Source organism: Lipotes vexillifer, unplaced genomic scaffold (assembly GCF_000442215.2).
Source record: "Lipotes vexillifer unplaced genomic scaffold, Lipotes_vexillifer_v1.1 scaffold584, whole genome shotgun sequence".
Classification (NCBI taxonomy): domain Eukaryota; kingdom Metazoa; phylum Chordata; class Mammalia; order Artiodactyla; family Lipotidae; genus Lipotes; species Lipotes vexillifer.
In genome coordinates, this window is record NW_006783036.1 from 2,593,525 (window position 1) to 2,608,179 (window position 14,655).

The 14,655-nt window shown below is 52.0% G+C and overlaps 1 protein-coding gene across 1 annotated transcript in view; it reads right to left on the bottom strand.

The window, feature by feature from the left end:
- The window catches only part of DYNC1H1 (dynein cytoplasmic 1 heavy chain 1), a 72,410-nt gene that overhangs the window by 30,080 nt on the left and 27,675 nt on the right, over positions 1 to 14,655 (bottom strand). The window contains exons 12-34 of the mRNA XM_007455658.1: positions 13,381 to 13,521; positions 12,857 to 13,033; positions 12,615 to 12,725; positions 12,412 to 12,531; positions 11,782 to 12,021; positions 9,815 to 9,970; positions 9,571 to 9,684; positions 9,225 to 9,335; positions 8,937 to 9,146; positions 8,622 to 8,768; positions 8,101 to 8,267; positions 7,825 to 7,998; positions 6,948 to 7,113; positions 6,673 to 6,861; positions 6,385 to 6,579; positions 5,418 to 5,700; positions 4,808 to 4,908; positions 4,053 to 4,212; positions 2,791 to 3,034; positions 2,431 to 2,614; positions 1,934 to 2,146; positions 946 to 1,184; positions 604 to 760 (exon numbers count right to left, since the gene is read on the bottom strand). Of these exons, the coding sequence (XP_007455720.1) occupies positions 604 to 760; positions 946 to 1,184; positions 1,934 to 2,146; positions 2,431 to 2,614; positions 2,791 to 3,034; positions 4,053 to 4,212; positions 4,808 to 4,908; positions 5,418 to 5,700; positions 6,385 to 6,579; positions 6,673 to 6,861; positions 6,948 to 7,113; positions 7,825 to 7,998; positions 8,101 to 8,267; positions 8,622 to 8,768; positions 8,937 to 9,146; positions 9,225 to 9,335; positions 9,571 to 9,684; positions 9,815 to 9,970; positions 11,782 to 12,021; positions 12,412 to 12,531; positions 12,615 to 12,725; positions 12,857 to 13,033; positions 13,381 to 13,521 (3,999 nt within the window). The remainder of the gene's footprint in view (positions 1 to 603; positions 761 to 945; positions 1,185 to 1,933; positions 2,147 to 2,430; positions 2,615 to 2,790; positions 3,035 to 4,052; positions 4,213 to 4,807; positions 4,909 to 5,417; positions 5,701 to 6,384; positions 6,580 to 6,672; positions 6,862 to 6,947; positions 7,114 to 7,824; positions 7,999 to 8,100; positions 8,268 to 8,621; positions 8,769 to 8,936; positions 9,147 to 9,224; positions 9,336 to 9,570; positions 9,685 to 9,814; positions 9,971 to 11,781; positions 12,022 to 12,411; positions 12,532 to 12,614; positions 12,726 to 12,856; positions 13,034 to 13,380; positions 13,522 to 14,655) is intronic.

Here is a 14,655-nt window from a genome sequence, read left to right on the forward strand (position 1 = left end):
CCTCGGCGTCCCCGGGAGCCGCAGGCGCCGCTCCAGCCCTGGCTCTCCTCCAGTGTACTTCCTCCGCAGCCCCGTCACCGCTTATCCCGTCTGTCTCCCACCTCAGACTGGGAGCCCCAGGAGAGCAGGGGTTTTGTCCGTGTTGTTTACAGCTACATTTTCAGCATCTAGAACAAGGCCCGGCACACGACGGAACTCTAGAAACGTGGGGTCAAAGTATGAACGCATGCCCAGGCCAGGCCTGCCCCTGTTTACCGCTCTGTCAGGGGGCTTGGTCAGGACCTGGATCAAGTGCTCATTTCCAAGAGATGACCCTGAAAGCGTCCACATCTAAATCCTTTGTTCTGCCACTTCCCAGAAATCCTAACTACACCCTCACCTCACGGAGTTGTAGGAAAGGCTGCCCGGGAATTACGGAGTAGGCTTAATGTTCAGCAAATGGTGGAAAGTCATGAATGAACGCTTTGAAAACATTTCTCACCAGCCACAGGAATGGAAAGAATGTAGCACAGAGAGGCCCCGACACTGACTGCTGCCACAGAGGCCGGAGCTGCTCCCCCGGCTGCACGCCAGGCAGTCGGGGCAGGATACTTAGCCTCGTACGTTGGGCGGAAGGCTGAGGCGCTCTCCGTTGGGCAGGGTCAGCAGCTTGTTGTCATCCAGCACCGAGTTCAAGTTCTCCACCCACTCGGGATCCACATCGCCATCAAAGACGATCCACTGGCGCTTCTGCAGCTCCCCCCTCACGTTGTCGATGATCCTGGTATGGGAGGATTTTACAGCAGCGGGTGACTGAGGTTGAAAACGCTCAGCCTGTAGCGGTTTCTAAAGTGACTTTAATTTGTCCAGAGCGTGGCAAGAAGAATAACGTACGCTGTTACCATGAGGACAGAGTGCCTAGGTCCCAGTTCTCCGGAGTGCAGACACCCACCCAAGTGCACTTACTTTCTCAGAACATGTGTGAACAGCCCATCTGTCCATTCCCTGGTGTTGGGGTCCAGGGTTCCGTACAGGTGGTCTTTGCTGATGGCTTTAGGGTCGATGATATGGGCCACGCCCTCCACACCCTCGAGCCTCTCCAGAGCCTTCAGAAGAACGCGCCAGGCCATGCTCTTCCCGCTGCCCGAGGGCCCCACCATCATCAGGCCGTGGTTGATCTGGGTGATCTGATAGAGCTGGAGAACCTGAGGGCCAGACCGACCAGCACGGTAAGCACTCCAGAGAAAGAAGGTGGAAGGTTCCTCACCACTTCTCCCACCGTCGAGCAAGAGACGTGTGCTGTGACTCTTCCAAGGCAAGTACTGGGACTTTCTAACCAGAGAGACCTTCAACTGGCCACAGCACAGCAAATACAGAGGGTTTTAACTGAACTGTGGAGCTGTCTGACTGAGTCAGGAGACGCTCACCGAGCTGCCTCAGGAGAGAACCCTGAGGTGCCCTGCCGGGAGGACAGACACCAGATGAACGAGCCGCCTGTCTAACCCAGGACCGCAGCTGAGGGTCAGCACGCACAGCTTGTGCACGTGACACGCTTTTTCTTAAGTGAATCTCAGAGGAGATAAAGGAAAGAAGTCGATACAGAACGTAAACCCTATCGATTAGCACATTTACGTCGTTAATCGTGGTACTGGAAAGTCTTGTAAGCAGACCTTTTACTGCCATAGCCGGTTTTCATCATGATCCCCTTTTAGCCAGCATTTTCAGAGAACTGTACCACATAATTGAAAATTTCAGGTAAGTTTCCCTATCACTACTCTCAAGTTAAGAAAAAAATCCTAACAGGACTTGGGGCAAATCTCCACAAACCAGACGACGCCCCTGGTGGACGAAGCCCCGTAAGACGTGGCTTCTCCACCAAGTCCACGGCCGTCGTTACCGCTCGCGGCCGCCTGCGGGGTTGTGAGGCGCCAGCCAACACCACGATCCCAGCTACCTTTTCAACCCACATCCCGCCGACTTCTTCTCCGTCTCCGTATGTCAGGTACATCTCCTGGCACACTTTCTTGAGCTCCTCCCTCAGCGCTGTCATCTCGCCCCGGTGATACTGGACCCCGGGGAACACGTCCGACAAGAGGCTGAAAAGCAGCGGGATGTCTTCTGCCACCAGCTTTGGCACCATCGTCTCACAGACGCTCTGGATCAGGATCTGCGTGGGGAGAAGGCGATGAGCTCTGTGGCGGGAAGTCGGGGGGGGGGCGGCTCCACATCTACTGCCCTGTCCCCGGAGGACCCACAGCACAGCTGTCCCGTGAGCAAGCAGTGAGGCCCAGCGCCCCGTCCCCACCCCCAGGCTTCCCGTCAAATGCGGGTCCCCTCCGTTCACCCCGGGGCACGTGAGCCACAGTGAGAGCCCTCCAGGCATGACTTCAGGGTGGCAAAGGGTGATACAAGCAGAGTCTGGGCCTGAGCGGTTAGGGGCGCCTCGCCCACCTCTTGCTCAGGGAGATTCTCCGCGATTTCTCCTTCGTCCACCGCCTCGCCGCGCTCCGCCTTCTCCCTCTTGATCTTCTGGATCCGCTCCCGCTTCACGTTTCCGGCGCTCACCAGCACGCTCTTCAAGGCTCGGAGACCAAAGTCGTAGTGGCTTTGAGAAGAGAGCTGCTCATCGCATAGTCTAAAAGAGAGGGGGTTTTCTTAAAATACAGTACACTTTGAGCACCAAGAGCATCGAACATCAAGAAATCAGAGACGGATACGTGGAAGGTAGTGTCGTAACTACACAGGTAGACTTTAAATGGCACACTTGACGCGTGCCAGAAACACGATTCGGAATAACTCTAAGTGACTCACTTGAAGAACGGGACGATCTTGTTGGCAAGGACCTCGGCGGTGCGGAAGCCCTGGGAGTACAGCATGACCTGGGCGATGAGCTGCCGGTCGGGCTTGGTCATGGCCAGGCTCCGGAACAGCTTCTTCAAGTTGTCTGGAAGGTTCGACCGGCCCGCGTAGCCGGGGTTCATGGTGATGAAGATGGCCATGTCTGGGCTCACCTTGACTTGTTTGTTCAGCAGCTCACAAGTAATGGGGGCAGAGGCTGAAAATCGGAGGATGGTGTTAAGACTCGTGAGAGTCAAAACACCACTCCAAAATCTCTCTAAAACTGCAGAGCAAGCACCCATCTCCCTGCTGGCCCAGGACTCCAGGGGAGCTGGAGGCTCTCACCAGACACGATGCCCACCGGCCCAGGCAGGCCCATCTTCACCCACTTCACCCACACAAAAGCCGTCCGAATGTGTAACGGATCAAGTCCCAGAGGCAGGAAGCCCACTATTTGTGCATTACTGAGCGTCACAAGGTCAATGCAAGAATAGAAACACAGCCCAACAATAGTTGCAGAAATAAAAACCAATCCATGTTGTGACAAAACTGACCGGCTGAGGTCACGAGAATGACCCTCTCCTAGGGTCATCAAAGGAAAACACAAAATAAACAGCCTCCCCGCCCCCCATCCCTGGACTACTTAGGGATCAGACTTCCTCCATAAGAGAACATGGAACATGGAGTACACAGGTACTGATTTGACACTCCTTTTGTTTTATTTAGGAGGTCTGGTAAGATGAGTTACCGTTATTATGGAAAAAAAGGGAACTTTAAAAGGTAAACTCTCCAACGTGGATGTATTTATTTACGTCCTCCAGCTCACGAGCCCAGGCTGTGTGCGCAACAAGTTCCCGGGGCCCTCCGATCAGGCACTCCCACCGTGATGAGGGCTTGTTCCCAACACTCTGGCCAGGAGGCCTGGCTCTGTAGGATGCAGGGAGGAGGAGGGGAATGCGGGGGGCCCCGAGCGGCTCAAACCTGTGTTGTGTGCAGACGCCGGGGGAGGGAGCACGGGGACTCTGCTACAGGGGAAGGACTGATGGCTCCGCGGGGCTGCTCTGGGACGAGGGGTGCAGCGTTACCCTGGGCCCTACCACCTGTCTTCACTCAGGATGCACTGCACCACCTGCAGCAGCGAGTCCTGGAGCTACGTTAAAGTCTCGCTTCTTTCTAATCAAAGAGGCGGCCCCCTCTGCGCCCTCCAGGCAACTGTAAGGAGAAGCTGGTCTCACTCTTATCGTAGCTGGGGCTGGAGTGCTCGCGCAGTGCCTCCTGGATGCACTGCACCTGCTGGGACACGGCCGACAGCATCCGCTCCTCCAGGCGGTTGAACTCGTCAAAGCAGCCCCACGCGCCCACCTGGCAAAGCCCCACAAAGATCCGTCCCATCGCCTGAAACAAGAAGAAGGGAAGGGAGCTGAAACCACAGCTGTGGTGCTGGCTGTACGGGGCTCCGATTCTGGCTTGGATGACTGGCCCCACCCTGGGCAAATCACATCTTGAAACCCTTGTCTGCTCATCTTTGAAATGGGAACAATATCGTCTTCCTCCCAGGGTGGGGGGTGGGGTGGGAGGGGCTGTGAAGGTGGCATCAGCTTCACAGGTGAGGCAAGGAGCCCAGCCCCACAGGTCAAGTGCCTCATAAACAGTGGTACAGATGTAATGTATCATTTTTCCTCCTGTGCCAATAAAATCCCAATGACAAGGTTAACACGTTGTTTAAAAAACCTTTCCCATAATATCTGTTTATTCCCAGACATAGACACCGGAAAGATATGTTACACTGAGGAGTTTGAAGAATTTGAAGACGTGAAGCTCAAGTCGGTGTCAAGCACGTGCTGGGAACCTCCAACAGCTCAAGTAACCCTGTCCCCAAAGGACCATGCTGTGCTGTAAGGCCAACACAGCTCTGAGAGGTGCGGCCTGCTATTCCCCACCCAGCCCTCTCAGGCCCTTAACTCTAGGTGGTTCCCACAGAGCTTCTCACCTGGAAGTCAAAGGTTTCATCACAGTTGAAAACTAAAACAAAGCGTCCAAGCTGATGGCCGAGAGCTTTGACAGACTCAGTCTTCCCAGTCCCAGCAGGCCCTATTGTTTGAAGAAAAGGAACTGAGAACTCAAATAAGAACACACCTTTAGTTTTAAGAACTGTAAAAAGCAATTCATTTAAAAAAACCAAAGTACAATCATCCCTCGGTCTCCATGTGGACTGGTCCAGGACCCCTGCGTCTACCCAAATCCATGGACCCTCGAGTCCAATAGTTGGCCCTCCGTATCCACAGGTTCTGCATCCATGGATTCAACCAACCTCGGATGGAAACTTTAATCCATGGTTGGTTCAATCTGAGGATGTGAAACCGGTGAACACGAAGGGCCAACTGCCTATCTATTAAAACAACTCTGTGTCTAAGTGGACTCACACAGTTCAAATCAGTGTTGTTCAAGGGTCAACTATAAATGTGATAGCCGCCAACGGATTTCAAGTTTTAGAAGGTACCAGCCACGCAGTTAAGAAATACATTTAGATCATTTGCTTAATCTTGGAAAAGTACATTTCCTATCTGACTCCACCTGTTCAGGTGTGGGGAGGGACTCACCGAAGGGGGACCCGCCCAACCTGGCCTCCAAGGCCTGTGTCATTGTCAAGTAGCAGCGGTCGGTGAGGGGGGTCTGGACCAGCTTGTCCTGGACACCCAGGTACTCAAAGCCATAGTTAAACTTGGCATTTGCCATTTGAATCGACAATTGCTGCAACACATCGGTTTGCTTAGGGTCAAAGTAAAATCGCATCTGGCTGAGCCACTCGAAAGACTTGGCGTTGTCGATCTTGCTCTTGATCAAGGACCTGGTGACATCTCTCTGGTGAACCAACTCTGTAATCTGAAGAAAGAGTCACTTTAAAGAGCTTATCAGAAAGTACATTTCATGAATTGAAGTATGTAAAGTAAAGTACATAAGCGTATCCTCGGGGTGTGGGGGTTATTTAGTAGACTTTTAAATTGAGATTCTAGGTTCAGTTACAGTGTAAACATTCACTTTTAAGAACAACAGAACTGTCGTTCACTTTTAAAAACAGTAAAACTTATTCACACGATGGAATTACACAGAATCGAGAGCTGCAGCAAAAACAAAGAAACAAACAAAAACTCTGCTAGTTGCAACCAGCATGAAACGTGACGGGAGAAGAGCTATCTCTGTCCTGACGGTCCATCTGCTTGCGGCACACGGGGGCGCAAAGCCCAGCGGCGGCAAGCAGCTCGGGCTCAGAGACACGCTGGGCCGGTCCGCCACGGGACATGTTCTTTGGGAAGGAGAGGCCGAGAGTGTGAAAGACCCAGAGGCACGAGTGTCACCCCTTTGTGTCAGGAGGTCGTGTGTGCTAACTCCTGTCCCCCAAGATGGCCTTTCAACAGTACCAGAGAGCCAAGTACACACCCCAGCGTTTGTCAACAGGCCATCACTTGTTTTTCTCCCTGACACCAATTAGGATCTTTTTCAAGCGTGAGTTCTTTCAACTGTCCGAGGCGAAGGCCCAGGAACCTGGCTGGGAGGAAAGGGACTAACCAAGTGCTCCAGCTTGCGTCTCCGGAGCGGCGGCTGCTCCATGAGGACCGAGTCGGCCAGCACGTTGAGGGTGACCTCCACGTTGCTGAGCACGGAGTGCAGGGGGGCCGTGTCGCCGCTCCCACCGACGCTGCTCAGCGCCGTCTCCACGTTCTCAGACCAGGCAATCTGGGCTGACAGGACCACGAGCTGGGCCTGGGAGACACGGCACACAAGACCCAAAAGGATGGTTTTAAAGATCAGCCAGTGCCCTCACCTTCAGACTGTCCCCCTTCTGCTGGACAGTACCTGGTATTTGTCAATCCAGGTGATGTAGGTATTTGGGTCAATTGAAGTTGCTTTACCAAAAATCTCAACTTCCGTAACAGACTCAGCAAGGAGTTTGGCCAGCGTGACTCTCATCTCCTTCTCGACTAGGGTGAGCCACTCGTTGATTTTGGGATGTTCAGTAATTGACACGGGAGTTTTAAACATAACCTGAAATAAAGAAACTCTAAGAATTAAAGTGCGCAAAGATGGGAGTGAGGTTTTCTCAGTTACAATCAATAAATGTAACTAACTACCTCCTCTCCTTCACGGGATGAGATGCCCAGGACGACAGAGTTGTCTTCATTTAGGATGATGCTCGAAACACCAGCAAACATTTTCTTGAAATGTTTCTGTAACTTAGCTACATTCTTACTGTTTCCAATGATTTCAAGCAAATCTTCGTCACCCACAAAATAAAACCTAAAATTAAAATAGCATGTAAGTTGCTAAAACATTACATATACACAAATAAGGGGAATCAAGGCAAAACTTCAAATTGTACAGGAAAGGAAAGTGGATATGGATTGTGATGGACCGCCTCCAGCCTGAATCAGATCACATCCGAATTTCTTCCAGCCCTCAGCAAAAGATACACACTCACCTAACAAGATCCTGAAGAGAAATTCAATGGATTTCATATAATTCACCTCACCTTAGGAATTTTAAAAAAACCTGCTCTATTTATACTAAGTAAACTATTCACAAAGAAAAGAATGCCACTTAGAAAATAAAATACAACTTCTCTGGTGGTCCAGTGGTTAAGACTCCGTGCTTCCACCACAGGGGGCACGGGTTCGATCCCTGGTCAGGGAAGTTCCACACGCCACACAGTGTGGCCAAAAAAAAAAAAAAAGAATCACAGATAAATTTTTAAGAGACGCTAGCTGCCTGGGAGGGTGAATAATAGTGTAAATGAGGCTTAGTAAATGAACCCACGGTAGAAAATTAAGGATTATTTGTTACAATTAGGAATCAATGGATGAAGGAGAAACGGTATTCACTAAATCGGTTACTGGTAACAAAACCCTTGACATCAGAGTGACCAACACACAGGCCAGGAGGGAGGGAGGGGTGGGAAGGAGGCGCCGGAGCTGACCATCCCTTCAGTCCCCGTAAAAACCACCCTCTCACCTGGGGAAAGATGAGCGCTCTCTTTCCAGGTACTCTCCCAGGGCTTTCTGGATCTTTCCTAGCAGGTCTGCTAATCTCTCCAGAGACCTCTGTACCCCCTGGATGTTCAGAACATCCATGACCAGGGGAGACTTGGATACTTTTTTCATGAGAGCCAAGAATTCCGTGCTGATACTACAAATCAAATTAAAAGCGAGGTTAACGTCAGCCTTCGTGCAAAGGGTTGTTACCAGCCAAGCCTACCCTTCAGCCCTCCGTCCCGGCTCGAGGCTGTACCTCTGGAACCGCTGGGTTTCCACTGGCAGCAGGTGTTTGATGTCTGCGCTGCCCGTGAAGATGCCCTCCAGGTAGACCCAGCGCCTCTGCACATCGATCCACACGTCGAAGAGAGCCATGATCCGGTTCAGTTTGTCTTCCCAGCTCAGGGCATCCTCTTCAAACACCTAGCGGGTGGATGGAAGGCAGAGCTCAACTGCTAAACTCTCCACTCTCAGATACACCAGGACTCACGCCAATATGCAGATAAAGATCCAGTCAAGTTGTGTGACTCACATTTTCTACCAGAGGCACCTGGGAACTGTGAGTCTGGCCATTTTTATTTTTTAATTATTTTTTTTAAATCTATTTATTTTGGCCACACGGCATGCTGGATCTTAGTTCCCCTACAGGGACTGAACCTGTGCCCCCTGCAGTGAAAGCGTAGAGTCTTAATCGGTGGACCGCCAGGGAAGGCCCTGCCTGTAAGTCTGAAGGTACAACAGTGGATGTGCGGGAGGGACACCTCCCCACAGCGGTACCTTATAATATGGAGACAGCTTCATGGCGGACACGCTGTTGATGTGCTCTTTGACCTTGTTGAAGAGGTCGTCCCAGCCTCGGATCAGGCGACACTTGTTCTGATAGTTAACCAAGTCTAATTCGTAAGTATTCCACACTTCTCTTATCTGAATTGAAACCGAAAGAGGCACATCATCAGTATGTGGGCGTTCGCCAGCCACACAAGTGACCGAGTGTAATGGAGACAAAAGGGACCACATATGAGGCTCAAATCTACGTCAGTCTATGTCACAGCCTGAAACAAGATATGGAATGCCCATCAGCCTATTACTTACCTGCTTCAAAAATTCCTCCAAAGCCATCTCCCCCTGTGCTACAAGCAGCACGTCCTTGACAACCGCTTCATTTTTCTGCAAGTCAACGTCCCAGATCTGGCCGAGGGTCAGCTCAGAAACAACCCAGTTTACATGAAGCCGTTTCATCAGCTGTTTCCAGTGGCGATCTTTAAGTGCTTCGGATTTCAGTTCAATCACCAGCATGTTTATCTGTGGAGAGAGGGAGCCGTGTTACCCGTGCGGCGTGTTTCTAGCGGACATCTGTGACCGCAGCTCTGAGTCACCGACCTTGAGGTAACCTTTCAGAAGCCTCTGGACAAACTCGTAGGATGCGTACTGCCGTAATCGAGCGGGGAAGTTTTTTAGCTGGTTCAAGAGGCCATCTAAATTTTGCCGAAGCTGTCAAGAGAAACACAAGATGGTATTTAGTTTGCCAACATTCCTTTAAACGATGAAATAGTTTTAAAATGGTTTCAAGAGAAATTTTACATTAATCTGGATGAATAATGTAAACGACCATCAAGTGACATTTTGTGAACTCTAACAGTTCCTCGCTTGCCGAGTTTCTAGGTGACGCCTACAACTTTCAGTGCGTGAAGGCGCGTACATAACAGCTACCGGTAGCTCCACGTACCTTCCGAGGCTGCACTGAAACCCATGGCTGCTCCTTCATCTGATCGATCTGCTCCCAGACCTTAGAGAGCTCTGACCAAACGCCTTTGAGGTCCTGTAGCTCCTCTAAGGCCACCTGCGATGAAGCAGAGTAAAGCAGCTGAACTTGGAAGCAGAACCACCCCAGGGCTCTTGAGACACTGCGGGCCAGAGGCAGCATGAGCACGAGGGGCCTGGCCCCAGCTGCCCGCTGGAGCGGCTCGTACCTGGACGCGCTCTTCGCTGCCACCGAGAAGTCCCGTATCTGTCAGTTCCAGCGCCTCCTTGGCCTTCGCACACTTCTCCCTGTCGTCCTTCAGCCTGCCGAACTTTCCTTCATATATGGTGAGAGCCTGCAGCGCCTCCTCCGGGCGAAGATTGCCCTGAAGCAGTCAAGGAAGGCCAGAGGATCAGAGCCGGGGCTCAGGACAGACGAGCTCTGGCTCTGCAACGGTGGAGGGGGCCTGCTGGGCTTCTAGAATTTGTGATTCCTTGAACACGTCTACATATGTAAACATTCAAAAGCTGTACACTGATGATGCACGTCCATTACTGGATGAACTTGTACCTCCAGGCTTGACACAGGGAAGGTGGAGCACCTCTCGACTCAGCCATCCCCTCACTAAGTGCCGAGGGAGACGGAAGAGAAGAGTCAGGACAGACCTGGGCCTGGAGCAGGACACTCCTGACCGAGGGGACGGCGTGCTTGGGGCTGCCAGCCACGCCCTCCTTGAGGTGCGGAGTTGTCTATCCGTATCCGTTACCGAGAGAAGAATGAAAAGGAAAGCACTGTTCTCACTGGAGGAGGCTCTACTTCAGCCTTAACACTGTTTACACGCTTCCTTTCCATTCTGATAACCTTTGAGAATGACTACACAAAACATCAAAGTTTTCACTATAACACATTACTAGCAAGGTGAGGCAACAAAAGATATGCAAATTCAGGTGATCACACTCTTGTCTAGTGATCAGTACTCACTCCCCTGCAGAGCCTGGAAGCTCTGGCATTAGCAAAAGCACAAGCCTGCTTAACAGCGGGGCCCCTCAGCCAAAATGAAACACAAGGCAGGACCTTGGGCCCAGCAGCACAGAGGCCAACCCAGTAGACGTGGGGCAGCCAAATCAGCCCCCAGGACTGGTGCGGAGAACCTCCATCCACACTACAAAACCAGACTGACGTTCAGAGCATTTCAAAACCCTTCCCCTTCTATGCGTACGTGTATGTCTAAGTTTGAATTCCACCCAGTGAGCCAGGCAGGCCGTGACCTTCGTGCCTGAGCCCCACACTGGCCGTCCCCCTGCCTGGACGCCCCCTCGGCCACGGCACGCTTGCCAGCCCCTCCCTCAGCCTCCACATGTCAACCCCCAGCAGAGCAGGAAAGCACCAACACCCCTTTCCCGCGGCACGTATCACCATCTGACTTAAAACACACGTTCTTCTCGTTCACTCTTTACCCTCCGTGCCCCAGTGGAGCATAACTCCATGCAGGTAGGGCTCCTTCCTGGTCACCGCTGTATCTCTGCTGCCCAGAATATAGTCGGTGCTCAATAAGTACTTGAATGAACCCAGAGACCAGGGTGTGGCAGGTCCTGGTACAGAAAGCCTTAACAACCGCGACAATGATGTCAGAGTTCAGGGCTGCCCCCGGCTGCGCAGACCTAGCAGTGGCGGCAGCGGGACTCTTGGCCTGTGTCCACGAGAAAGGAAATTCTAACTTCTGACTATGCCTAAGTAAGAGGATAACTTACAAACAGAAAAACGTTAGTCTTTAAAACAATTCCCTGACTTAAGTGACTGTCACGAGGAGGTCTAAGTCGGCTTTCGTGTTTTCAAATCCACTACCTGCAAGTACTGCTCCTTTTAATTACAGGGAAAAGTCTTCATTCTGGAAAGCTAAGCCATGGCAGGGCCTTTTTTTTTTTGTGATATGTGGGCCTCTCACTGTCGTGGCCTTCCCCGTTGCTGGACGCGCAAGCTCAGCTGCCATGGCTCACGGGCCCAGCCGCTCCGCGGCATGTGGGATCCTCCCGGACCGGGGCACGAACCCGTATCCCCTGCATCGGCAGGCGGACTCTCAACCACTGCGCCACCAGGGAGGCCCCATGGCAGGGCCTTTTAAGTCTCTGAAAGCAGAGACGCCAGGTCACCTGCTGCCGGCTCGGGAGAAGCTGCGGCGCCGGGGGTGAGACTCACCGTGACAGGCTTGGTCTTCTCCCAGTCGGTCAGCAGGTCGGAGGTGCGGCTCTCCACAGCCCGGTCCTCCTGGACGATCTTCATCTGCAGGTTCGCCACCTGCTGCTGGATGGCAGAGTCCTTCCGCCGCATGATGTCGTTGAAGGCACCCCACTCTCCCTCAATGTTGTCAATGTAAAGCCAGGAAGGTGGGAACTGGAACCTTTGCTTTTCCAGCAAGCGCTGGCCATTGCGGTAGAGCTTTGAGGGTTATAGAAGAAAGAGCACTTTCCTTCACAAAGGCAGCAGAGACTGCCGAACGGGAAGGCACCCCGCGGCTACGGGACACACGTGCTCCCCTCCCGACGGCGCAGTCCCGTGACTGCTCCTGGCTGCACTGGGTGGCCCTGAGGAGGGTCTAAGCGTGCTAGAGCTGGGCGTCACACCCTCCTTCCAAATTATGAGAGGGTAATTCAAGTTTGAGGACTTGAAGGTCCACAACTACAGCAAAAGATTTTAAAAGACAGGAGCCTGTGGTTCTCAAACCCTGAAGTGCCTAAGAATCACCTGCCCACCCTTACAAGCACAGCAGGGGCACGACAGAGACGCACCGTAGACCCCACCTGAGACACAGTGAGGGACAGAGCTCACCTCGACTTGCTTTTCAAACTGCTTGATCTTCCGTTTCAGAGACTGCACGTAGGTGATGAAGGTCACAGCGTCGGAGGTGCTGGCCGTGTCCACGGAGTGTTGCTCCAGCTCCTGGCGAGACTGTCCGGAGAGAGCAGAGCGTTTAGCGGAGAGCCGAGGGGCACCAGGGGGTTCATCACACCGGCAGCATCCTGCCTCCTCACCTTGGAGATCTGGGAGTGGAACTCTGTCATGTTTGAGCCGAGCATCTGCCCAAATTTGCTGAGGACCTCCTTATGCCAAGAGTCGTACTTCAAGTTCACCTTGGATTGGACCTGCAGGTGGGAGCACACGACAGCACGTGAGCAAGTCTTTCGCACCGGAGTGCTTATGCCTCACCTTCACTGTAGTCAGACGTTGCCGTCCCAGCTCCCCGGACACCTTTCAGTGAGACAGCAGAGCTCACCTTGCCGTAATCTATGACTACTGGTCCAAACTCTTTCTTGGTCTCTGCATTGTCAAATGTTCCTCGGGCCTTCCTTATCTGCACCAAGAGAGCCTGCCACTTGTTGAGATCTTCCCCGAGTCTGTTATAGATGTTCTCAGCTTGCATGTCCCACAGACACTGATACTGAAGCCACACCTGCAAGTGAAGGACATAGTTAAACACTACAGTTTGACTTTTCATTTTGTAAAATATTAACATATATTTTCATACTCTGTTAAAAGTCTCATGTTCTTTCATCGCCGTTAGGAAAACTCTCACTTCAAATTCTCAGAGTTTTCCTATCAAAAGAGAATAGTTTCCTGTTCTCCAAAATGACTAATATCCCACAAGGTTTGCCCTATTGTTCACTCCTTGTTTTAAGACAGCAGATATTACCTCATCGTTCACATTACACATAGTCAAGACCTTTTAGCTCCACCTCCATTAAATCTCATACTCCTAAGTGTGTAAGACAACATATTTGAATGAAATTAGCTTCTCACCTTGACATACTGCTCGACTTCAGTTACGATGCCCATGACTGCAGAATAGGATTCCTCCAGGGCAACGGGGCCGTCTGGCATCCGTGTTAGAGCATTCCGGTAGAATTTCTCTTCTTCGGTCAGTTCATAGTGGACACCCACCTAACCAAACAAAGCCAGAAATGAACGCAGGTAGTGCGCACAAAAATGTGAATCTCAGAGTCACTTTCACTTAATTAAAATAAACCGAAAGAAACTGTATTTAAGGGATAACATTCACTTATCCCAGTCACAGGTAACCAGAAGCCTACTTATAATATAACTCCTCAAACCAACGAAAGGAACATCAACCACAAGCCAGAAGATGTGGCGTCACTACTGGCACAAGGCAAAAATGGTTAGAGAGCAGGTGAGCCCTAGGAGCAGAGAGCACGGTGCCCCAGAGCAGGGCCCTGCAAGACCTGAGCCTCTCATCCAAGAAGGCAGGACTGAAGGTGGCGCCTACGAGAGTGTGAGATGACCACGACCAAGTGTTAACACCAACGTGGATGCTGGAACCCGCGACACAGTCATTCGTTTGTTTTGACCACTTGTGGGCTTTCACGTGCCAGGCACTGTTGTAGGTACAACAAACAGACAAAAACCTCTGCTCACATAGATTTACATTCTGTGGGAGGAGAGAGACAACCAAGGGAAAAGCAAAATACACAGAATGTCACAGGGTGAGCAGTGCCATGGAGGAAAGCAGGGAAGAGGGGGCGAGGGGATGCGGGTGCAGGGAGGATGTATTTTGAGTAGGGGAGTCAGGGAAGGCCTCACTGAGGAGGTAACGCGTGGGCAGGGACCAGGAGGTGGAGGGAGGGAGCCTGGTGAGTATTTGCTCCCAGGGCTTCCGAGCAAGGGGATCAGCAAGTGCAAAGGCTCAGGGGCAAGAGTGCGCCTGGCACGTGTAAGGATGAGCGAGAGCCCAGCGCTGCTGCAAGCAGAGCCGTGAGAGGAGGAGCAGATCAGGGAGGCAGCGTGTCACGTGGGGCCCAGCAAGGCGCCGTGGTGGGCTCTCGAGACAGGAAGCCGTTAACGGGCTCCGCAAAGAGAAGCGTCAGGGCTAACACACAGTTTTAAGACACGCTCTGGCTGCTATGTTGACGACACATTGTAGGGGGCAAAAGCAGACACAGAGAGACCAGTCAGGAGCGGGCTTAAATAATCCGACTGAGGGAGTATGGTACCTTGGATGGTGGTAGCGCTGGATGTGGTAACAAACAGATTAGGGTTAATTTTTTTTTTTTTTTTTTT